The sequence below is a fragment of the Chiloscyllium punctatum genome, chromosome 5 (assembly GCF_047496795.1).
Source record: "Chiloscyllium punctatum isolate Juve2018m chromosome 5, sChiPun1.3, whole genome shotgun sequence".
Classification (NCBI taxonomy): domain Eukaryota; kingdom Metazoa; phylum Chordata; class Chondrichthyes; order Orectolobiformes; family Hemiscylliidae; genus Chiloscyllium; species Chiloscyllium punctatum.
Window position 1 is genome coordinate 34,948,395 of NC_092743.1, and position 25,975 is coordinate 34,974,369.

Genomic DNA, 25,975 nt, shown 5'->3' on the forward strand with positions numbered 1-25,975 from the left:
TTGTTGTAAGTGGATATGTTATGGGCAGCAGAGTTTTAGTTGAGCTCAGTTAATTGATGATTTGTGTGTGCTCGTATTGTATTTGTCAAGTTAAAGTGACACGGGCATTCAGAAATGATTCAGCAGTCATTGGAGAGGCAGAAATAAGCAGAGCCAGGGAAGAAACCATGGGCCCCAATGTTGCTCTTGTCCCAGGTCCCCTGCCTCCCACTGAACACAACGACCCTGCATTCCGATCTGAACACAGCAGGAGTCCTAGAATACTGGACACACACATACCTCTGCCATGAACCAGCCTCTGTAAATAGGTGGTGGAACAAAGGTAGAGCCTGCAGTTATTGTCCTGGAGATAAACCCAGCTCAAGGTCAAATTCAGCGCATGATTCTGAGCCTGAGGCAATAGCTAAGCAACTGGCAAATGTTGAAAAGAGTGAAATGATCTTTATTTCAGTTTCTAGCTAAAATGGCATGCCATAACTTTTCCATCAGATCCATCATTGTCCCCATCACTGTCCAAGCTCAACCAAACTGATCACTATCTCAACATCCTAATTGATTCACAATTCGGAGCTTTCACCTCCTTTTTTCTATATCGCAAAGAGTGCGTTCACCCATTTCCTGCCTCTACCCTTGTGTCAAACCATTTGCGGACAAAAATGTTATCCATGCCTTTGTCACCTCCAGATTCAACTGCACACCTTATCAAATGCCCACCCTCTCTGCTCTATGTATCTTAGCTCAAGTAGACATGTTTGACCCCACCACTGGGCATCACATGATAGGATGGGAATACATTGGAAAGAGTGCAGAAATGACTTACAAGAATGGTTCCAGGGATAAGGAACTTCAGTTATAAGGATAAATTGGAAAGTTTTGGAGAGAAGGAGGCTAAGAGGAGATCTGATAGAGTTTTTCGAATCCGCGTGTAGCTGGATAGAGTAAACAGGGAGATGCTGTTCCTGCTCATAAAAGGAACAAGAATAAGAGGGCATGGATTTGAAGTGACCTGCAGAAGAAGCAGGAGTGAAAGGAGGAAAACTTTTTTCACTCAGCAGGTACTTAGGAAATGGAAAGTACTGCCCTGAAGTGTGGTGGAGGGAGGTTCAACTGATGCCTTCAAAAGGGCATTGGGTGATTATTTGGATAAAAATAACATGCAATAATGGGGGGAAAGCAAGAGATTGGTATGAAGAATGATGCTCATTTCGACACCAAGGTCAACTGGTCTCCTTCTATGCTATAACGATCTGTCATTCTGAGTCTCTGCTATCTGTATCCTATCCCAAAGTCGTAAATTTAAATGCTTCCTTTGCACCTCGCCACTCCATTAAGATACTCTAAAATCCTTTTTTTTTGACCACGCTGTTGACCACCCTCCTATTCACAGTTTCTTTTTCTAAATGTCTTACTGATGTCTCTTTTGGGACATTTTACTATGCATTAGGTGCTAAGTAAATGCAAGTTGTCACTTTGGTTCAGTGGATCGGTCAGTGAAAGGGGATTATAAGGAGACAAATATTCTGAATGAAAAGGTGGAAGATCCTATTACACTTAAAATCCTTTGACAGGACGTAAAGGGACAAGGCCTTAAACAGAAGAGAAAATGATCAAAAAGGAAGCATTTAGTGTCAACGCTTGGTATATGTTAACAGCGGAAGGTAAAGATCAGTCCAAACAATGTGAAGTATATCCCATAGCTGTGACCAGGCGTAATGGTATTGTATTATGAATGGTGACACGTCTTTCTGAACGCTGGTCACCATGGCAAAGCCATTTTCATGCAGCACCATTTGAAGCAGAGCATATCGTTATTACCATGCAGCCGTTAATCATGCCTTCATATATATCTATGTCATTGTAACTGCTGTCACGATCTATCTTGTCGTCTCCATAACCAGTAATTGCCTATCAAGGAAAAGCCTCATCACCCTGTTCTGCAGATACAGAATCTGGCAGCTGGGCACAGAGTATGTCTCATACAGCGTGACCTATCTGTCATCCCAGCTTTTAAACCTACTGCTGTCAGTAAGTTTGCAAGAGGCATTCACGTCTCTTGATTGGTGCTGATGTTCACACACAAGCAGAAGGGTGATAGAATGGAAAACCTTAATTGTTATGTAGAAGGGACAGCTGTTTATTGGAAAAAAACAGATTGATCTAAGCACTGCATATTACATTCTAAACAGGAAATCTATTTAACAGAAAACTATTAGACACAAAATTCTAATTTCGTGTGTCGATTTAAATACAAAACTTGCGCACTTATAGTGTGAGCGGTATCATAGTGTACTTCCTGCACAACTTAAAAAGCAGGAGTTGAGTCGAGTAGAATATGGTGTCAAATCTCCAGCATGTATGAAGTGAGATTGGATCAGTTAGGATTATAGTCACTGTAGTTTAAAAAAATGAGGAGGGGTGATCACACAGAGACCTAAACAATTCTAACAGGACTAGTCAAGGTAAACACAGGAAGGATATTCCCAATTTAGACAGTCCAGAACCAGGCATTGCAATCTAAGGATAGGAAATAGGCCAGTTAGGACTGAGACAATTAGAAATTTCTTCAGCAGAGAATGGTGAGCCGTGGAATTCTTTGTCACAGAAGGTGGTTGAGGCCAACGCATTGAATGTTTTCAAGAAGAAATTAAATATAGTTCTTAGCGCTAAAGTGATCAAAGGGTAGTGGGAGAAAGCGGGAATAGGGTAATGCGTTGAATGATCAGCCATGATCATATTGAATAACAGAATGGGCTTGAAGGGCTAAATGGCCTGCTCCTCCTATTTTCTATGTTTCTGTGTGCCCAATGTCACAAGGCGTGCATGATCATGTCGTCACAATGTCAAGAGATCGAAATTGGGCAGTTCACGTGTAATTGTTGTGGGAAAAATCACCAGCCTCCGAGTCAGAGTCAGGGTTCAATGACAAAGTTCATTGTACAAGGAAATACCGGATTTTGGGAGAGAAAGACACCAACAGCATGGTGGTCAGCTGCCATTCTTCTCTCAACGCGGAGCACATGTCAAGATACTTTTATACATTTTGTGATACAATAGGTCAGTGATGAGGTAATGTCTTCGTAACATAGTTTGTGTATTGTAAACATTGCAGAATCGTTGATAGTTTCATTGCAGTCATTGTCAGTTCCAGCGCAGCCTTTGTTAATTTCACCACATCATTGTCAGTTTTAGCGCAGACATTGTCAATTTCAGTGTCTGCACAGAAGTCCATTACTGTAGTAATGGTTGCTTATCGCTTTTCCTGAGAAGGATGATTACTGTAGCCCTGGCTATTAGCACTTTGTATTGGGTCTGTATCAAACAGTTAGCATTTCAATCAAAGGTGTTGGCTGGACCCAGACACTTCGGTGGGCAGTATATGCTACTCATATGTATTCTCTCCCCCACCCGCCTTAAACTAATCAACTAGGTTGTGAGTACATTGTGCTGGCATCCTGGTAGCCCCAGGCCGTATCTGTGTTTGCTCTGCTGTCTCTCTCCATATTGTGGTCTGGCGGCCATCTTGTGTGTCTATGTGCCGAGTGTTACCGAGCCCCGTGCCATGTCCTACTTCACTGTCAAAACTTTCCTGTTCACTCCTGAAGTAACAGATATGAGGATTCAAGAAGCCACTGGCACCAGAGCTATTTAAACAGCCACTCAACAAGCTCTAGCTGAGATACTTCTGATTTTAATGTGCTGAGGCAAAGTTAGTAGAAGCACTGTGTGGAATTCCAAAGTAGTGGAAGTGTTTGAAGATACGAAATAGGAGCAGGAGTAGACCATTCAACCCTGCAAGCTTGCCCTACCTTTCAACAAGATCATGGCTGATGTTTTCCAGGCTGCAACTCATTTTTAGTGCCAGTTCCTCATAGCCTTCAATTCCCTGATACTTCAAAAAAATCTATCTACCTCCTCTTTAGTGCTCTAGTCTCCACAACTCTCTGGGTTAGAAAATTCCAGACATTCAGTACTCTCTGGGGAAAGAAATTCCTTAGTGTCTCAATTTTTATAAGTTTCTACTGACCGTCCATATACAGAAAATTTGCACTGCATGGCATAGGTGGTTGCAGTGCCACATACTTTACAATATAAGCAGGACATATCGATGACTAGGCAGAGGTGAGAACAACTGTGTGGCAGAAATAGGAAGCAGGCTCTCCTTAGAAGACTGTACCCCAAGGAAGTCTTCAAGAAGCAGAAACCTACTTTGGGATTGATGTGGAGCAGTGCTCCAGAAGCCTTTGTTTCACTAATTAAGTTGTGACAGAATTGTGTCAATCCCTTTCTGAGAAACAAGAAGCTGAAATCTGGACAAGGACCGCCTTCCTATTGGTTATGAAGATCACTCTCACCTTTTTGTTCTTCAGAACTGGATGCTTCCAGGAGATATTAGCAAATTCACAATCCACTGCCCTCAGAAAAAGCTAGGACTTGACAGAGACACAGTACAGGAGGAGGGAAGACTTCATTTTCATTTCAGTGTGCATTGAAGACCAAGATAAAAAGACGTGGTGATTCTCCAGGACTGCAGGCGTCCTGATGCTTCAAGGCAGACATGTATGTTCTCCTTATTAACATTGAGTGATTCACCCACCACAAGGGCTATCTGTCTTACTGTGACAAAATGAGAAATTCATCTAATTGAATGGTGAATGTCCTAACAACGCCTTGTTTTTGTTTTTTCTTGCGGGAACTAGCAAATGTCACCATCTTCTGGACTCCAAAACAGATGGGTGTTTCGTGACAAGGGTTACACAGCTCCCTTTCATTCCTACTGTGACACATGGGTTTCTTAATTCTTTCACCAATTATGGGCATCACTGGCAAGACCAGTATTTATTGTTGATCCCTAATTCCCTTGAACTGAGTGGTTTGCTAGAGTCTTTCAGTTAAGAGGCCACCACATTGCTTTGGGTCTCGACTCACACATAGACCAGATCAGTTAAGCATGGTAGATTTCCTTCTCTATAGGTGGAAAAGGAGATTTGCAGGTAGGACAAGTCCGGACAAGTCATGGGGACAGTGCTGAGCTGGAAGTTTAGAACTAGGGTGAGGTGGGGGAAGGGGAAATGAGGAAACTGTTGAAGTCCACATTGATGCCCTGGAGTTGAAGTGTTCTAAGGCGGAAGATGAGGTGTTCTTCCTCCAGGTGTCTGGTGGTGAGGGAGCGGCAGTGAAGGAGGCCCAGGACCTCCATGTCCACGGCAGAGTGGGAGGGGGAGTTGAAATGTTGGGCCACGGGGTGGTGTGGTTGATTGGTGCGGGTGTCCCGGAGATGTTCCCTAAAGCACTGTGCTAGGAGGATCCCAGTCTCCCCAATGTAGAGGAGACCGCATCGGGAGCAACGGATACAATAAATGATATTAGTGGATGTGCAAGTAAAACTTTCATGGATGTGGAAGGCTCCTTTAGGGCCTTGGATAGAGGTGAGGGAGGAGGTGTGGGCACAGGTTTTACAGTTCCTGCGGTGGCAGGAGAAAGTGCCAGGATGGGAGGGTGGGTTGTTTGGGAGCGTGGACCTGACCAGGTAGACATGGAGGGAACGGTTTTTGCGGCAGGCGGAAAGGAGTGGGGAGGGAAATATATCCCTGGTGGTGGGATGTAGACAAGATGACCCCCACCTCCACCCTCAGACCCCACCCCTCCAACCGTAACAAGGACAGAACGCCCCTGGTGCTCACCTTCCACCCTACCAACCTTCGCATAAACCAAATAATCCGCCGACATTTCTGCCACCTCCAAACAGACCCCACCATCAAGGATGTATTTCCCTCCCCACCCCTTTCCGCCTTCTGCAAAGACCGTTCCCTCCATGTCTACCTGGTCAGGTCCACGCCCCCCTGTAACCCATCCTCCCATCCTGGCACTTTCCCCTGCCACCGCAGGAACTGTAAAACCTGCGCCCACACCTCCTCCCCCACCTCTATCCAAGGCCCTAAAGGAGCCTTCCACATCCATCAAAGTTTTACTTGCATATCCACTAATATCATTTATTGTATCCATTGCTCCCGATGCGGTCTCCTCTACATTGGGGAGACTGGGCACCTCCTAGCAGAGCGCTTTAGGGAACATCTCGGGACACCCGCACCAATCAACCACACCCCCCCATGGCCCAACATTTCAACTCCCCCTCCCACTCTGCCGAAGACATGGAGGTCCTGGGCCTCCTTCACTACCGCTCCCTCACCACCAGACGCCTGGAGGAAGAACGCCTCATCTTCCGCCTCGGAATGCTTCAACCCCAGGGCATCAGTGTGGACTTCAACAGTTTCCTCATTTCCCCTTCCCCCACCTCACCCTAGTTCTTAACTTCCAGCTCAGCACTGTCCCCATGACTTGTCCGGACTTGTCATACCTGCCTATCTCCTTTTCCACCTATCCAATCCACCCTCTCCTCCGTGACCTATCACCTTCATCCCCTCCCCCACTCACCCATTGTACTCTATGCTACTTTCTCCCCACCCCCACCCTCCTCTAACTTATCTCTCCACGCTTCAGGCTCATTGCCTTTATTCCAGATGAAGGGCTTTTGCCCGAAATGTCGATTTCAAAGTTCCTTGGATGCTGCCTGAACTGCTGTGCTCTTCCAGCACCACTAATCCAGAATCTGGTTTCCAGCATCTGCAGTCATTGTTTTTACCTTCCTTCTCTATAGGACATTTTAATAAACACAATCAGTTTTTACAACAATCAATGATAGTTTTGTGGTCGCTAATAATGAGACTGGATTTATATTCCAGATTTATTTACCTAATTCAGATTCCACCAGTTGTAATGCAGGGATTTGGACACATACAATTCTATTCACAGAGCATTTAATGAAGAGAGCAGGAGGGCAGCCAGGGAGCAGCAGCACCACCTAAAGTCAAGGTGTCAACCTGTTGATATGCCAAAACAAAAAAAGACTATTTGCATGCTAAGAAGCAAGTGTTAGACAGAGCTAAACCATTCCACAGCCAACAGATCAGGTCTAAGTTCTGCTGGTCTGCCACATCTAACTGTGAATGATGGTGATTAATTAACCAACATGCTGGAGGAGGAGGATCCACAAATCTCCTCATCCTCAATGACAGTGGAGCACAGCAAATCATTGCATTTGCAGCAGTCTTCACCCAGCAGTGCCCAATAGGTGATCTATTTCAGTCTTGCCCAGAAATGCCAGAGATGAAGACAGATGCCAGTCTTCAACCATTATGATACACTGCTTGAGATATAAAGAAATGATTGGAACCATTGAGTGCCAGAAAGGCTGAGGATCCTAACAACATTCCAGCAATAATACTGAAAACTTGTGCTCCAGAACTTGCCCAACTCCTATCCTAATTATTCAATACAATTACAATATTAGCATCTACCTGATAATGTGTAAAGCAGTCCAGGTATGTGCTGTACTCAAAACGCAGGCAAAATCCAACCCAACCAATTACTCTCCATCAGTTTACTCTCGGTTATCGGGAAGTGACAGAAATTGTCACTAACAGTGCTTTCAACGAACATTTTCATAGCAATAATGCTCAGCTTGGATTCTGCCAGGACAAGTGAGCTCCTGGCATCATTACAGCCTTAGTTTAAAACATAGACAAAAGAGCTGAATTCCAGAGGTGAAGTGAGAGTGATGGAGTTTGACATCAAGACTGCATCCGTCCAAGTGCGTCATCATGGAGCCCTAGCAAATTGGAGTCACTGGGAATCAGAGGGAAAACTCTCTGCTGGTTGGAGTCATTCCTACCTGGCAAAGGATGATGGTTGTGCTTATTGGAGATCAATCATCTCAGCTCCAGGGCATGACTGCAAGAGTTCCTCAGGGTAGTGTCCAAAGCCCAACATCTTTAGTAGCTTCATCAATGACTTTCTCTCCATCATAAGGTCAGAAGTGGGAATGTATGTTCACCAATGATTGCACAATGGTCAGCATCATTTGCGACTCCTCAGATACTGAAGCAGTCCAGACACAACTATAGAATATTATACGGACTTGGGCTGACAATTATCAAGTAACACTTGTGTCACTCAAGTGCTGAGCAATGACATCTCCAACAAGACGAAAATCTGACTATTGCTCCTTTGCATTCAATGAACACCATCTCTGAATTCCCTACTATCAACATCTTGGGGGTTATGCTTGACCAGAAACTGAACTGAGCTAGCAATATAAATACAGTCGCTTCAAAAGTGGATCAGAAGCAAGGAGTCCTGCAGTGACAAATTCACCTGCTGACTCTGCAAAGTCTGTCCACCACCTACAAGGCGAAAGTCAGGAATATGATGGAATACTCCACACTTGCCTAGATGGGTGCAGCTCCAACAACACTCACGATACTTGACACTATCCAGGACAAAGTAGCCCACTTTGATTGGCATTGTATCCACATTCACTCTCTCCATCACCAATGCACAGCAGCAGCAGCAGTGTATACCATATATAAGGGGCATTGCAGAAATTCACCATGGCTCCTTAGGTAGCACCCTCCGTGGTCATCTAGAAAGACAAGCAGATACAATGGAACACCACCACACATGGAAGTTCCCCTCCAAGCAACTCACCAGCTTGACTTCGAAATATATCACTTAGAAAAATATCTTCGATGTCACTGGGTCGAAATCCTGGATTTTCTCCCCAACAGTCTTGTGGGTCTACCAACAGCTTGCAGTTGTAGTTCAAGAAGGCAGCTCACCACCAGCCTGTCAAATGCACCGAAGGATGTGCAATTTAGCTCATCTTGGGATGCCAACATCCAAAGAACAAAAGAACAAAAGAAAAACGTTAGGCTCAGTCTCTGGATTACTGCCCACCAACAAGGTCAGATCACCTTCAATGTGAACTAATGGACCAACTGCAACCCCTTTGAGCAAGTTGGAGATCCCCCTGCTTAGATCACTCAGTGGAAAGGTTCCTGCAGCATGTGCCCAAGGGCTCTCCAGCTTCTAGCTTGTTTGCTGCATCCTGCATAATTTCAAAGTTATGGGTCAAGCCACTATCCTTTGGGATCTGGAATGCATGTCAGGATAAAGGCAGGAGATCAGATGCTCTATGTGCAACCGAAGGGAGCAGTAGGGTCTACAAGGTGGGATTTTACTTCAGTTGAATTTCTTTAACTTCAGTATGTGTCCCTATTCCCTTACAGTATATTCATTTCAGACTTGCCAAGCAGGGCTTTGGGCTTCGCTTTGGGATCCTGACATCAAAGACAAAAGACCTTGATCTCACCCTTTGTGAGAACTAGTGTGACTTCCCCAGATTGTCCAAGTAATTGCCAGGTTGCAGTCCAATAAAGCAGAAGTGTCTGACACCAAATATGCAGCCCAGCAATTTTCAATAATGACATAGAATCCTCTTTTACTGAAATAAAAACAGAAATTTCTGGGGAAACTCAGCAGGTCCAGCAGCATCTGTGGAGAGAAAGCAAAGTTAATGTTTTGAGTTTAGTGACCCTTCACTGGACCTGAGATATTAATTCTGCTTTCTCTCCACAAATACTGCCAGATCTGCTGAATTTCTCTCGCAGTTTCTGTTTTTGTTTCAGATCTTCAGTATCCACAGCTCTTTGTTTTGTGATAATCTCTTTTAATAACTCTCTATGCCGATTAGAGGTGTTCCCCAATATTATCTCCTGTTCCCTTTGTTCACTCCCTAGGATTTTCCTTTGCCACATTGCTGCGCTGGTGTAAGTTTTACTGAACCACGTACTCCAATGACTTTTCCCTATACTTCCCTCTTAATATTTTGCTTCTTCAAGTTCCACTATTTCATTTTTAAATATGCTGCTGCACTTAGCCTGCCCCTGTGATTATGTGTTCCACATGCCAAGGGAGTGCTTCAGAACACAGAGATTGTATTTAAATTATGGTCTCAGATATTAAAGGCTATTTCTAATTCATTGTACCATTCAGCTCCCCTCTCTTTTAGTTTACAAATTCTTATAGCAATGTACTTGCATATATATTAGAGAAAGAGCCTTTGAGAAAGATACTGACTAGTTCTTCCATGTGAATTATTACAGCAGTAAATCAGACAGTGTTACAAGGCATTGAGTTAGTGGAATGGAACAAAGTGGTGGAAGTTGTGTCATTTGGAAAGATTTGTCTTGATATGGAAAAGAATAACATTGAGCCAGTTAATTATGATAGATTTCAATTTCTTGGTCTTGCTGGGGTGCAATAACTGATCACTTTGTACATTTCCCCTCCCAGTGTTGCACTGTTTAGGCAATGCTCTTGAAGAACTAAGGAACATTCAAGGCTCAGTCATTGAGTTTTAAACCCTTAATCACTGTTAAAGGCAAAAAATTCATATCGACCCCAAGAAAATCATTACGATTGCAAAATGAATTTAAGCCAGTCTTCCCTCCATCTGCATTTACTCAGCACTGACATTAAAGACACTAATTGGTACTAAATCAGTTTGGAACTGAAAAGCTTTTATAATGATAGCAATGCCTGAAAACAGGGCTGAGCACATTAGCAGAAAATGTATTTGCCTTATAACTATTCAATAGCAAAAATTATTTAGGGAAATTGTGAATTAGTGAACTCACCTAAAAGCTAACACTGCTAATAATTTTATTGTATTTTTCTCGCTGGTGCTCATTAATATTAGAATACATTTCAAACATAACAAAAGTCAAAATAATAACTTTCCAAAAGTCAAAACAACAATTTTCCAAAGTCAAAAAACAACTTTCCAACAGTCAAAACAATTGTTTTCTTTCTTATGCAGCAACTTCAGTGTCTTAGAATGACCCAAGGTGTTACGCAATAGCATTATCAGATTAAGTTTGGCAAATCATTTCAACAGATATTAAGGCAGGTAACCTGAAGTTTAATCAAAGAGATCAATTTTAAGAAGTGACACAAAGGAGGAAGAAATGGCAAGAGACGAGTTACATTTGATGACTTCAGAATGTTGTATATTGCTTTACAGGTACTGAGGTACTTTTGAATAATAGTCACTGCTAGAATGTGGGCAAAGACAGTGATTCATTTGTGCACCCTGCAAGCATAAATGGGAATGTTGTTTAGTGATGTTGCTTTGGGATGTATATTAAACAAGAAACTGGGAGAATTCTCCTGCTTTTTATTAAATAATACCATGGGATCTTCTGTAGGTCCACCGTAAAAAAAGGCAGTAGATTAGATTACTTACAGTGTGGAAACAGGCCCTTCGGCCCAACAAGTCCACACCGCCACGCCGAAGCGTAACCCACCCATACCCCTACATCTACATCTACATTTACATTTACCCCTTACCTAACACTATGGGCAATTTAGAATGACCAATTCACCTGGCCTGCACATCTTTGGACTGTGGGAGGAAACCGGAGCACCCGGAGGAAACCCACGCAGACACGGGGAGAACGTGCAAACTCCACACAGTCAGTCGCCTGAGGCGGGAATTGAACCCGGGTCTCAGGCGCTGTGAGGCGGCAGTGCTAACCACTGTGCCACCGTGCCACCCGTAGAGGCCTTTGTTTTAAAATTCCATCTGAAAGACAGATGACTAAAAATGCAGCTGTCATTCAGTTCAAACTCATAATCACAGGAGAGTGAAGCTGAACAAACAAGCTTCACTACTTAATGTATGGCAAATGTGTGCAACAGACTGCTTGGGGAGGTCAGTAATATCAGATTTAAAAATGTAAAATTGGGTGGTATTTTAGTAAAATTAACTTTTGAGAATGTGGAATACTGGATGGAATCCAATATAGAGATATAGAACTTTGGAGCCAGTGAGATGGATCACAATATTTCTTTTCTTCTTGAATCCTGTGAGTTGCTGTTTAAAGGTACCGTCTAATTTAGTGGAACAAATTTTAAAAAGTCATTAAGGTTGAATTAAAAGTTTTATTGTTGGGCTTAGATTTTACTGTTCCTCACCCAGGAAAGTTGAAATCAGTCCTGGCCGTAATTTACTTTGCAGGATTAGGGCTTCCCAAGCAAGAGAATATCTATTTATAGAACACAGAAATTAGAACATTACAGCGCAGTACAGACCATTCGGCCCTCAGTGTTGCACCGATCTGTGAAAGCAATCTGAAGCCCATCTATCCTACACTATTCCATTTTCATCCATATATTTACTTAATGACCATTTAAATGGCCTTAACACTGACAAGTCTACTGCTGTTGCAGGCAGCGCAATCCACGCCTCTACTACTCTCTGAGTAAAGAAACTACCTTTGATATCTGTCCTTTATCTATCAACCCTCAATTTAAAGCTATGTCCCTTCATGCTAGCCATCACCATCCAAGGGAAAAGGCTTCTCAATGTCCACCTTATCTAACACTCTGATTATTTTGTATATCTCAATTAAGTCATCTCTCAACCTTCTTCTCTCTAGCGAAAACAGTCTCAAGTCCCTCAGCCTTTCCTCAGAAGACCAACCCCCCCATACGAGGCAACATCCCAGCAAATGTCCTCTGAACCCTTTCCAAAGCTTCCACATCCTTCCTATAATGTGGTGATCAATACTGTAAGCAATACTCCGAGTGCGGCTGCACCAGAGTTTTGTACAGCTGCAGCATGACCTTGTATGCCCAAAACTCTACTCTAAAATTCCTCTACCAATAAAAGCTAACACACGGTATGCCTTCTTAACAACGCAATGAACTTGGATGGCAGCTTTCAGGGACCTGTGTACCTGGACACTGAGATCTTTCTGCTCATCTACACTACCAAGAATCTTACCATTAGCCCAGTACTCTGCATTCCTGTTGCTTTTTCCAAAGTGAATCACCTCACACTATACACATTAAACTCCATTTGCCATCTCTCAGCCCAGCTTTGTAGTGTATCTATGTCCCTTTGTGACCTGCAACACCATCCACAACTCCACCGACCTTAGTGTCATCTGCAAACTTACTAACCCATCCTTCTATGCCCTCATCTAGGTCCTTTATAAAAATGACAAACAGCAATGCTCCCAAAACATTCCTTGCAGTACACCACGAGTAACTGACCTCCAGAATGAACATTTCCCATCAACCATGACCCTCTGTCTTCTTTCAGCTAGCCAATTTCTGATCCAAACCGCTAAATCACCCTCAATCACATGCCTCCGTATTTTGTGCAAAAGCCGACTGTGAGGAACCTTATCAAATGCCTTACTGAAATCCATATCGACCACTTTACCTTCATCTACCTGTTTTGTCACCATCTCAAAGAACTCTTGAGGCACGAGTTTGTGAGGCACAATCTACCCTTCACAAAACTGTGTTGACTATCCCTAATCAACTTATTCCTCTCTAGATGATTATAAATCTTATCTTCTAACTTTGTCCAACACTTTACCCACAACTGAAGTAAGGCTCACTGGTCTATAATTTCCAGAGTTGTCTCTACTCCCCTTCTTGAACAAGGGAAGAGCATTTTCTATCCTCCAGTCTTCTGGCACTATTTCTGTAGACAATGATGACTTAAAGATCAAAGCCAAAGACTCAGCAGTCTGCTCCCTGGCTTCCCAGAGAGTCCTAGGATAAATCCCATCCGGCTCAGGGAACTTATCTATTTTCACACTTTCCAGAATTGCTAACACCTTCTCCTTGCGATCCTCAATCCCTTCTAGTCTAGTTGCTCGTATCTCAGTATTCTCCTCGACAACATTGTGTTTTTCCAGTGTGAATACTGATGAAAAATATTCATTTAGTGCTTTCCCTATCTCCTTGGACTCCACACACAACTTCCCACTACTATCCTTGATTGGGTCTAATCTATCTCTAGTCATTCTTTTCTTCCTGATATATCTATAGAAAACTTTAATGTTTTCCCTGATCCTATCTGCCAATGACTTCTCATGTCCCCTTCTGGCTCTTTTTAGTTTTCTCTTTACATCTTTCCTGACTAACTTGTAATTCTCAAGTGTCCTAACTGAGCCTTCATATCTCATCCTAACATCAGCCTTCTTTTTCCTTTTGACAAAAGATTCAACTTCTTTAGTTAACCATGGCTCCCTCACTCGACGACTTCCTCCCTGCCTTACAGATACATACTTATCAAGGATACACAGTAGCTGTTCCCATGTAGACTGCTGCTATGGCATCGCAGGAGGTAGGACAGGTTAAAGGCAGTGGTAAAGCCCTGATGTGGTGATTGTAACAAGGTAAGCCAGGTGGACTTCATAGAAAACAAATTATCTGATTGGAGCTGCTAACCTAGTCTAATCAGGGAACCCTGGCTGACCAATATGAAAACAGTGTCACTCTGAGAGCTGGCTCTGAGGAAGCTGGATCAGCTAGATAGAACATAGAACATAGAAAAATACAGCGCAGTACAGGTCCTTCGGCCCTCGATGTTGCGCCGACCGAAGCCTACCTAACCTACACTAGCCCAATAACCTCCATATGCTTGTCCAATGCCCGCTTAAATGACCATAAAGAGGGAGAGTCCACCACTGCTACTGGCAGGGCATTCCATGAACTCACAACCCGCTGAGTAAAAAATCTACCCCTAACATCTGTCCTATACCTACCACCCCTTAATTTAAAGCTGTGTCCCCTAGTAACAGCTGACTCCATACGTGGAAAAAGGTTCTCACTGTCAACCCTATCTAAACCCCTAATCATCTTGTACACCTCTATCAAATCTCCCCTAAACCTTCTTTTCTCCAATGAGAAAAGCCCCAAGTGCCTCAGCCTTTCCTCATACGATCTTCCTACCATGCCAGGCAACATCCTGGTAAACCTCCTCTGCACTCGTTCCAATGTCTCCACATCCTTTCTATAGTATGGCGACCAAAACTGCACACAATACTCCAGATGAGGCCGCACCAGAGTCTTCTACAACTGCAACATGACCTCAGGACTCCGGAACTCAATTCCTCTACCAATAAAGCCCAGTACACCATATGCCTTCTTCACAGCACTATTTACCTGGGTGACAACTTTCAAAGATCTGTGTACATCTCTGCTCATCCACATTACCAAGTAGTCTACCATTAGCCCAGTAATCCATCTTCTTGTTCCTAAAGGACGCTCCATGTGTAAGTAAAGGGTGACTTGTTGATGAGATACCAGCCTCTGAGGAGTTATTTCACCTGAAAATTAAAAAGGGTCTGCAGGTGTTAACATCCAAACAGTCACCTCAATACACTGGAAACCCAAACTAGGAAACTGGCTTATTTTACCCGGTAGGAACTTGGGATCTCAATGTACAGTTGATTAAAAAGTCTCAAGGAGAACATTTATAATGTTTCCATGTAGTGACCAGAGAAATCTTTAGCCTTTGCTGTCTATTTAAATGTGATTGAAAAAAATTAATTTTATGTAGCCTCACCATAGTTATTTCAGTTTGTTGTTTTGGAGAAGAGTGGTAATCGGGAAAAGGTTTAACAACACTGATGAAAATAAATTAAATCGACACAAGGAATTTTGTCTAGCAGTATTGACATATAAATGCTTAATTTCTCTTTGCAAAGTTCCTTTGTCTCCTATTTTGTAGGACAAGTTAGGCTGTTACCACTCCGTATACAAAAATCTCACATCTTGCAAATGTCTTTCACACTTGAGGTGCCACATGCAAATATGTCAACAGGATTTTTGAAAAACATATCATATTTTTGTGTTGGCTCTGCTGGCTTAAAACCTGGAATTTGAAAACACCTCCTAAACTCTAAATCTCCTCATTAGGGTTACCTCATGCCTCCAAGTTTAATGCATTGTGGCCGAAAAGAATCAGTTAAGCTAAACATTCAGGCCAATAAATTTGACTGTATCAAACATGTGCAGTAAGAGCCTACTCGCATTCCAAGTACAGTGCTCATGCGAGATGTCTGACCCAATGTTTGGCCAGTCTATTTCTTAGGCTTTGAATGTGGCCATCTTAAGGCATTAGGTCATTGGCAAAAGTAATTGAGGGACATTGTGCTTTCTCCTTAGGATCCCTGCAGCAAACAGCTGCCCTGAATCATTGTGGCTTAACCAATTACAATGACCAAATAACCAAATACAAAGTAAATTTTTTTAGAAGGAATTAGGAATTCTACTCCGAGTACCACGGTATTCTCACCAGCTATGATCAGCTCTCCCGCTCTAACCAGGTTAGTTTGATCAAGTCTAAGGTAATCCAACTTCTTCATTGCTTATAGGATTTTACTGCATGTAAATTTATTTTGGTGTTTTCCAACCAAACTCACTGCATCATTCGTCAATGATGAGAATAGGGTAAGATGCTTCTAGTTAGAAATGCAACTTCAACAAAATTTCATAGAATGGCAAATGCATATGCTGTTATTCACACTGTAAATTGCAACCATGTTTATTATAAGATGCAGTTATGATGTTCTGTTTTTTTCTGAACAGGTTAACTTTGTCTTTCTCTTCAACATTGTGAGGATCCTGATGACTAAGCTGAGGGCATCGACCACATCAGAGACAATGCAGTACAGGTAAATAAAGCCCAGGTGGCCATGATGCAAGTGTTAAGCCCATTTCTCTTACTTTTGACAATTTGGAACCACTCATGGGTACAGAAGTCAACTTTTGTCTTTTGAGAATATATTTGTTTGCACTGATCCATGAAAAAAAAACCAAGTTAATGCATGTTTTATGTTCAGCTCTCCTCAAAGCTAGTTACTTCATCACCCTGATCATTATTATTTAATAGAAGTAGCAAGGATTCCTCATTGCAATAGAGTTATGAATAGAAAATCCACTTAAAAGATTGATTTTGTGCTTAACTGACCTGCTGGCTGTAAGGGATGGCTGGGAGAGTGGGGAGGGGTTGTTGGCTGTGATGATGGTGCATGCCAGCAACAGTTTGGAGATCTCACTTTATTAGCAGTGAGCTTCATCATGAGCTGTTTAGGTTATGTTTGATATTTGTTCCCAAGGCAACAGCAAGCACAAGAATGCAAGCCTCTTGTTGAAAGCTTATCGTTCTGAAGCTCTGAATCTTCCTTGTGGACTCTGAAGGCCCACGGGGAATACTGGGTTCCATGGATACAGCAGGCAATGGTAGGCACTGTCAGCAGAAAACAGTGGCACTCCCTCAAGCCAGGATTTAATACAAGAGCTTGCATGAGACTGACCTCCCAAGCATTCTTGTGCACATTCATCATACCAACACATCTTGCCACTCCTCCCTATACTCTCAACACTCATCCTCAAATTCTGTCAACTTCCTGGAATGTAGGCCAGCATTCGTTGCCCATCCTCATCAATGAAAAGGTAATGCTAAGCTGTCTTCTTGAGCTGCTGCAGTCCATCGGATGTATTTAGACCCACCATACCATTTGGGAAGGCGTTCCAGGAGGTTGACCCATTGTCAGTGAAGGAACAGCTACATATTTCCAAGTCAGGATGGTGAGTGGCTTGGAGGGGAATTTGCAATTTGTATTCCCATGTATCTGCTGCCCTTGTCCTTCTGAATAGAAGTGGTCATGGGCTTGGAAGATGCTATCTAAGGAGCCTTGATGAATTTCTGCAGTGCATCTTATAGATACTATACACTTCTGCTAATGTCAGTAGTGGAGGGAGTGAATGTTTGTAGATGCTATGCCAATCAGGTGGTATCCTGGGTAGTGTCAACCTTTTTGAGAGTTGTTGTGATTATCCCCTCTCTCTTGAGGTGAGAGGCTGTGGGGAAGGTTGTTCCTCTGCTGATTGTGTCACTTATACCCTGTTCCTCTGGATCAGTGTGAGACATCTGAGGCAGAGCTGCATGAGTTTTTCCAGTATGGCTGAGAAACTGAGAACTGGAACTGACAGCTCACAGTCAGGAATGATGGAACAGAAGTGTCCTCCAAAGCATCAGAGATTATATCAAAAGCATTAAAAATGTATTCTCAGAACTAGTTCTGTGAGGAATAGCCATTCACAGAAGAATACAGGATAAAACTTCAATCAATCATCACTTTGTTTGTGATACTTGTTATTTTGCCAGCCCATTAGGTTTTCCCACAAGCCTCGAAACACACTTCTTAGATCAGAAAGTCATTTGGATCAGATACGATTTACAACACTTCAAAAATATCTTTAATGCTCTTTTGTGCTCGTATAACTTCAATCAGTGGAGGCTGTTGAATAAGGTAATGGATATGGAAGGTTTAATGTAGAGGCTGCATCAGGCTCTGTTGAATCCAAAATTGTTGCATAATCTTTGGGTGGAGAAATGCAGTCTAGCACAAAGTACCAATGGAATCCGATGTGTCATCTCTCTATCTTAATTGTCCTTGACATTATGCCGAACTGGTTAATGTAGTGTATATCTATTGCTATTGTATAATAAACTACCTCTTGTGTAAGACAAGTTTCTCTTCTCCTTAGGAATTAATAGTGGGTTCTCCACCACTGCTAATTCAATAAGCTCTTAGACTCAGCCTTGAATAAGAGGCGACATCAATCCATTCCAACCACAAGTAACCAGTGGTTAGTATGAGACAGAGTTTGCATCCTGATTTCCATTTACTCCAGTTTCGATATAGTCAGTCAACTATGGCCTTGATGTAAAGGACAATCACTTTCACCTCACTTCTGAAGTTCAGCTCTTTGGTCCATGTTTGGATAAGGCTGTAATGAGGTCAGAAGCAGTGAGACTTTGGTGAAATCCAAACTAGGCACCAGAGAGCATGTGTTACTGCATTATTCTTTGAATGTTTATGCAAGAAGATCTGCATGAGGCAGCTTAAACATTTGTATTTTGTTAAACATATCTGGACATAAAGAGTGGATAGTGGCAAAATATCTCCACAAAGCTTGTTGAACTGGCTCATCAATGTCTCCAAAATGTCAGGCGGTATCTAGTTGAGGCAGCAGCAGTCTCATCAGTCAGATGGACAACTGGTGAGAGACTCATACTTCCTCACCCAGGCATCCCACTTCCCCCCCCCCCCCCCACCCCATAACAGCCCCCATGATTGCATAACACCCCCTCCCCTGCAGAATCACACACCTATCATTACAAAGTCAGTGGCGAGCTTTCATCAGGAATCAAGATCTGGGAATGAAAGCTCTGCCCAATGAGAGCTGCCAGCCAATCAGCGACTTACTGTTCTTGAACTTAGCTCCACCATTTAGTACGTCATGGCTACACTTGATAGAGCACTCCCTGGAGGCCCAGGATTGTGGAGAACCCAAGACAAAGGTAAGTGATGTATGGAGGTGGGGAAAGGGGTTTTCTCAGGTTTGGGATGATGGAAAGATAGGAAGAAAATGCAGGGGGGTACTCCCTTGTTCAATATCCAGTCTCTTGATCAGCATTGGAGTGCCTTGGATTGAGTGCCACAGGTCCCCTGGTTAATCCCACTCACGACAGACTGAGGACCTAATGTGATCCTTAATTGGCCAGTTAAGGGCCTTCATTGTCAGCGTGGTGTGAAGGTTGAATTTATTCCTTCTTGCCCAGGAATTAATCCTGGTGGGGATGCACAGGTACAAGCTCTGGTTAAGCCACCACCTTATCTAATTAAGTGTGCTTCCCATCTCCAAGCTCAGAACACTCTGAAACAGTGTTTGCACACCATAACTCTGCTTTTCTCCCTACTGAAGTTGCCAGACCTGCTCAGGATTTCCAAAGCTTTTTGTTTCTCTTTCTGTCTTCACTGAGGTCCAGACTCAAACCAATGTAGTTAACTCCTGACTGCCCTGAAATTGGATGAGCACAGTACTCAGAGCAACTAGGGGATAGGCAAGAACAGCCACTTTTCTCATAGTGACAATGAGAAGAACAGAACACATGACCATAAGGAACAGCAACAGGAACAGGCCATTTAACCCCTCAAGCCTACTCCATTAGTTAATAAGACCATTGCTGATTTGATATGGACTTAACACTACTTTCTTGTCTGTCCCTGTAACTCTTCACTATCCTTCCAATGAAACTTTTGTCTAATTTGGCCTTGAAAACACTCAATAACCCAGTCCCCACCCTCTGTTTACTGTGGGGCAGAGATTTCCAAAAGCTAACTCTCTGAGAGAAGGAATTGTCTCATCCCTGTCTCAAATAAAAGACCCCTTCTGTAGAAATTGGTTCCCTTGGCATTTAGGGCTTGTTTTTGGAGATATAATATCATCCCTTGCTTAGGAAATTGATATTTCTTCATTAGCCTGACTTTGACCTTCTTCCTTTGGTTCTAATAGCTATCTGAGAGATTCAGGTTTCCACTTTATAGGAAAATACCTATGATGCCTTGAATGCAATGCACACTCAGTACTCAGCAGATTAAATTTAATGAAAAATATTCATGAGGTTAATGGAAGCAGATTTAACACATACTCGTGTACAGCCAGATGAGCAAAGTCATAGGTTGAATGAGATTCATACTGAGCATGTCATCACTCTGGATGATTCTTTTTTTTATGTCACTGTGGAAATGTTACTGTACTGCGTAAATCACTTCAAGTCCAAAGAAGCTGATCTCAGCAGAATATTAAAAGCATCAACTATTCAAAGATATGAGGGTTTTTTTGAGAGACTAATATGAACTATAAAGGATGAAATCCATTATTACTGCAAATCCATTCAACCTCTAGGTACCACACATTTAGTTCCATCTAAGCAGGAGGCTGCTCTGAATATGTGCACATTATGTAAAAAGACTTCTTTTGTAGATAGTGTCCTATGATGTTTGAGGTAATTTCTGTTGCTTACTCTTGAAAAGCAAATAGGCAGAATGGCAGTGTGGCTCACAATGGTGGAACTCCATCCATGGACGGAAAATATTTGATCTGCCTGTTAGCAATGGGGAAAATTTCGCTCTGTGTGGTGCAATTAAATTTTAAACTTCTTCTACCTATATTGCACAGAAGAAATCTTTTCTCCTGGTCTGGTTGAATTACTGGTTTTGGGTATAAATGAAATACAAAACAGTGATAGCAGGAAACTTAATTCCACTGCAATTCATGAGAATTAGACTGAAGATTGAAAACAAGGTGCAACTATGGAGATTGACCTGCTGAATATCTGGCATTGAATTTTCATTCAGAGTCACAGGTCTCAGTGGAAGCTTGATCACACGTCAACCAATGAACTAACTGGGTCGATACAATTAAAGAGCAGAAGTGGATCTTCTTCTTAGGTAGCCCCTCAGGATCAAGGGGATTATCCACTCCAGCATGGTGGGTCCTGAGGTGACTGAATGGCCCAACACTGGATCAGCAAATCATGTCACTGGTAGGGCACTGGTGTTTGCTGAAGTGGCTGTGTAGAATTCAAGGGGTTTTGTTCACGTTTGGCATCTGTCTGAGCCTGGCAGATATGGTTGGCACCTCCAATGAATGCTTTTTTTGGGCAGTCTTGGGCAAGGGACTCCTGTGAGTCAGTGGGGATATTGCACTTTTTCAGGCAGCTCTTGACAACTTTATTGACGTGTATCCTCTGTCCTCCTGGCATTCTCCTCCTGCAGCGTGAGGTTTCACTTTTAAACAAGGGGATGATGAGAGGTTTAGCTTCCTTCTTCATTGTGCACATGGACCTGGAAGGCAGCCAGTAATAGAATGGCATTGCAGAGAGGAATATCAATATCATCACCGGAGGTAGTAGACAGCCTGAGAGGTTGGCATGAAGTCCACAATGGTCCTCTGCACCCAGCAACCATCTATGAGAAACAGGTATCAATCAGGATCTGTCTGCCTGGTATTTACCAAAGGCAACACTTGAATAATAATGAAATGATTGGTCATATAAAGCCTGAATTTGAGGATGGGAAATTGTGGTTTTTGAAGATATTTTGAATAAACTTGATAAAAAGACAGCTGACAATGTAGTATCTTGGTAATTTTCAATGGTGGGGCAGGGTCAACAGACTGAATGACCTACTTCTGGTCCTATGTTCCTATGTTTCTATGATACAGCTAAGCCATCATGAAGAGAGCTTCCTCCATTTAAATATTCTCAAATGACTGACCTCTGTTTTGGATGTGCAACCCCTAAGCCTCAGATCCAGGATGCGACTCCTTAGCATCCTGTTGCCAAAGCACCCTGCACCCTGAGGTTTCTCAGTGGCCTGCAAATGGATTTCAGAGGTGCCATAATGGTTTGGAGGGGTTGAAAAGTATAAGGTGTCAATTCCATGGATGATGGATGCAAATGGCTGGTGCCCATGGGTTAACATGTTAAATGGTGTAGGATCACATTATCAACCATGATCCCATTGAAAAGCAGAATACACCAGGGGCTAAATAACCAATGTTTCCTCCTGTGTTCCACAATGTTCTCACATCAATATCCTTAATCACTAAGACTGTATTCTTCCGCTACTGCATTATTGCCATAAGGTCATTAGACACTTGAGTATAAGTAGGCCCTTCAGCCCTATTAAGTTTGCTCCATCATTCAGTGAGATTATGGCTGATCTGATCATTCTCAACTCCACCTTACCTCTGAAAGTCTATAACCATTGATTCCCTTATTAATTAAAAATCTAGCTAAGCCTTGAGTAACTTTAGCATCCCAGCCTTGACAGCCCTCTGTGGAAGAAAACCCCAAAGATTCACAACCTCTTGGAGAAGAATTCCTTTCTAATCTCTGTCTTAGAGGTGCAACCCCTTACTCTGAGATTATGCCTCAGATCCTGGACTCTCCCATTCGACGAAACAACACTCAAAGCCTGCTAAGAATCCAATATGTTTCCGTATGGTCTCCTCTCATTTTTCTGAATCCAATGAATACAGGCCCAATCTACCCAAGTTCTCACAAGAAAATCCCATCCATACCTAGAACCAACCTCTAGACTCCTCTTTGGACTGTCTCCAATGCTGGTATATCATTCCTTGGATATGGGGACCAAAACTATTCACAGTTTTTCCACTGTGGTTTGAGTATTTCCTTATGTAATTTGGTCCTTGTGATGGTAGAATGAAATAGATTTTCTGTGATGATGGCTGAGATAGACACATTTGCAGGGGCTGGTGAACATTGACTTTTCAGCCTGGTTCATGTGATATTCTAAATATCTAGCAATTCTCACATCACAGAGTGAAGTAAAGCAGATTCCATATGGAGGCAAAACACTTCTCACCAACATTAAATGTGGAACAGAAATTCACTACCAAGGTCTGAATTGACTGTGGAGTGAAAGGAGAAGAAACACTTCCATTTATGTATTCATTTTCATAACCATTTAAAATCTCAAAGTACTTTATGGCCAATTAAATATTTCTACAGTTTAGTCATTATTGTAATGCTAGCAACAAAGAAACCAGATCACAAATGGAAAACTCCCACAAACAGCATTGTGATCACGAGTATATCATTTATTTTCTTTGGTAAATTTTCATGAAATTATCTTCTCCAGGGAGACTCACTTAAGCAGTTCTCTTGTCAGTCCATGACCATAGATAGTGATTTACTCTGTAAGTGCAGCTTCAATGCGATTTTTTTTTCTTGTCTGTAACTAACATAGCCTAACTCAACCTTAACTATCCCAAGGTGGCACATGGCCAAAACTACGTTTAATTATTAATTGATGACTCTTACCTTGCTTCTTAATAAATAATATATTCATTATCCTTTTATCATCTGTACTACAGGAAAGCAGTGAAGGCAACTTTGGTTCTGTTACCCCTTCTTGGCATCACTTACATGTTGTTCTTCGTCAACCCAGGTGAAGATGACATCTCACAAATTGTTTTCATCTACTTTAATTCATTTCTGCAATCCTTTCAGGTGAGTAATCTGGTGAGATGAACTGACGGTTTATTAACGATGTGCCGAATGCAATATGATAGGCGAATGTTTTCCTTGAGTATTTTGTGATTGAAATGTTTTGTAAGGGGTTACTGATACAATTTTCTGTCAAACTGACGCAGACCTTTTGTTTTTTAACAGGGTTTCTTTGTCTCTGTGTTTTACTGCTTCCTGAATGGTGAGGTACGTTAGACATAATTTCTTCGAAAATATTCTGATAGCACTGGAGGCCATAAATAATTTTAAAGCAGCTTCTCATTTTGACATTTTAAAATTTGTTGAAGACAGAGAGCTTAACATATTTGCAATAAATAAGCTAAAGCCCACAACAATATGGAAGAAGGAATGTCACTCCAATATATTTTGCATTTGCACACTCACAATACTAGCCCAAGAGCACACATATAGCATGTCTAACTAGTTCACAATATGGTCCTAACTGATCTAGTCGCTCTTCGTATATTAGTCCTGCCATCCCAGGAATCAGTCGGGTAAACCTTCATTGTACTCCATCCATAGACAGAAAATCCTTCCTCAGGTCAGGACTTCAAGACTACACTAATATGTTGTCTCACCAAGACTCAGTACAATTGTAAGAAGATATCACTGCTCTTGTACTTGAATCCTGTCACTATGAAGACCAACATACCATTTGCCTTCTTCACCACTTACTAAACCTGAATGTAGTGATTTCAGTATCTGGTGTACAAGGATACCCAGTTCTCGTTGCACCTCCCCACGTTGCACCTCCCCACTTTCCAAATCTGTCACTATTCAACAATAATCTATCTTCTTGTTTTTCTTTCAGCAAAATGGACAACCTCACATTAATCCCACAATATACTTCATCTGCCAACTTGTACACTTGCCCACTCAATCAACTTATCCAAATCCCACTGAAGCATTTTTCCATTCTCCTCACACTTCACCCACACACCCAGCTTTGAGCTGCCTGCCATCTTGCAGGTATTAGATTTGGTTCCCTCATCTAAATGTGATAGCTGGGGTGGGTCCAAGTACTGATCCCTGCGGTACTCCACTTGTCACTGGCAGGCACTCAGAAAAAGATCTGTCCTATTCTTTGTTTCCCATCTGCCAACCAGTTTTCTCTCAATGTAAATACCTGCTATCCCATGAGCTGTAATTTACAAGCTAATGTCATTTCTAAGACTTCATCAAAAATCATCTGAAAGTCCAAATAAATCATATTCATTGGCTCCCCCAATCAAATCTACTATTTGTATCCTCAAAAGATTCCAGTGGATTTCTCAAACATGATTTCCTATTTGTAAATTCATGCTGAGTAAGATCCTATTACTCAGTTTTCCAAGTACTCAGTTATTAAATCTTTTAGAATGGACTGTAGTATTTTCTCCACTACCAATGTCAGGCTAACCGGTCTATTATTACTTGTTTTCTCTCTACCTCCATTTTTTAAGTAGTGGGATTACATTAGCTACCTTCCAATTTGTAGGAACTATTCTAGAGACTGTAGAACCTTACACCAATGCTTTCACTATTTCTAGAGCCACCTCCTTAATTATTTTGGGATCTACACATTTTGGCCCTGGGGATTTATCTGCCTTTAATCCTATCAATTTCCCCAACACCATTTCCCTACTAATATTGATTTCCTTCAGTTCCTCTCTCTCAATAGACCTTGTGTTACAACATTTTTGGAATGTTGTGTCTGTCTTCATTTGGTGAAAACCAAAAAAACAAGTGTATGATTTAATTGATTTGGAAATGCCGGTGTTGGACTGGGGTGTACAAAGTTAAAAATCACACAACACCAGGTTATAGTCCAACAGGTTTAATTGGAAGCACTAGCTTTCGGAGCGCTGCTCCTTCATCAGGTGGTTGTGGAGTCCTGATGAAGGAGCAGCGCTCTGAAAGCTAGTGCTTCCAATTAAACCTGTTGGACTATAAACTGGTGTTGTGTGATTTTTAACAATGATTCAATTGATCCTCCATCTTTTCATCCCTCATCTTTACTATTAGAGACCTCTCTTTGCCTTCACTAATCAAATCTTCATATACCTTTAGAAACTTTTATAAACAGTATTTATGTTCATCTCAGGCTCACTCTTGTGCTCTAATTTCCGCTCTTAATCAATCTCTTTGTCCTCCTTTGTTGAAATCCCAACCCTCATAGCTGCAGCTTTTTTGGACAAATTTGTATCTCCTTTTCTTGGGTCTAATGCAATTGCTAATTTCCCTTGTTAGTTGTGGTTGGGTCATCTTTCCGGCTTCACTTTTGTGCCAATCAGGAATGAACAATTCTTACAGGAATTTATATGCACTCAGGAGAAATAACGAATTAGAAATTGTGCAGAATTTGTGGACGTCAATAAATTG

General features: G+C 42.1%; 1 protein-coding gene across 2 annotated transcripts in view; it reads left to right on the top strand.

Moving 5' to 3' along the window:
- The window catches only part of LOC140476973 (corticotropin-releasing factor receptor 2-like), a 211,056-nt gene that overhangs the window by 166,379 nt on the left and 18,702 nt on the right, over window positions 1–25,975 (top strand). For both annotated transcript variants that reach the window (XM_072570019.1, XM_072570020.1), the window contains 3 exons: window positions 16,294–16,379; window positions 23,461–23,596; window positions 23,759–23,800. In XM_072570019.1, the coding sequence (XP_072426120.1) occupies window positions 16,294–16,379; window positions 23,461–23,596; window positions 23,759–23,800 (264 nt within the window). The remainder of the gene's footprint in view (window positions 1–16,293; window positions 16,380–23,460; window positions 23,597–23,758; window positions 23,801–25,975) is intronic.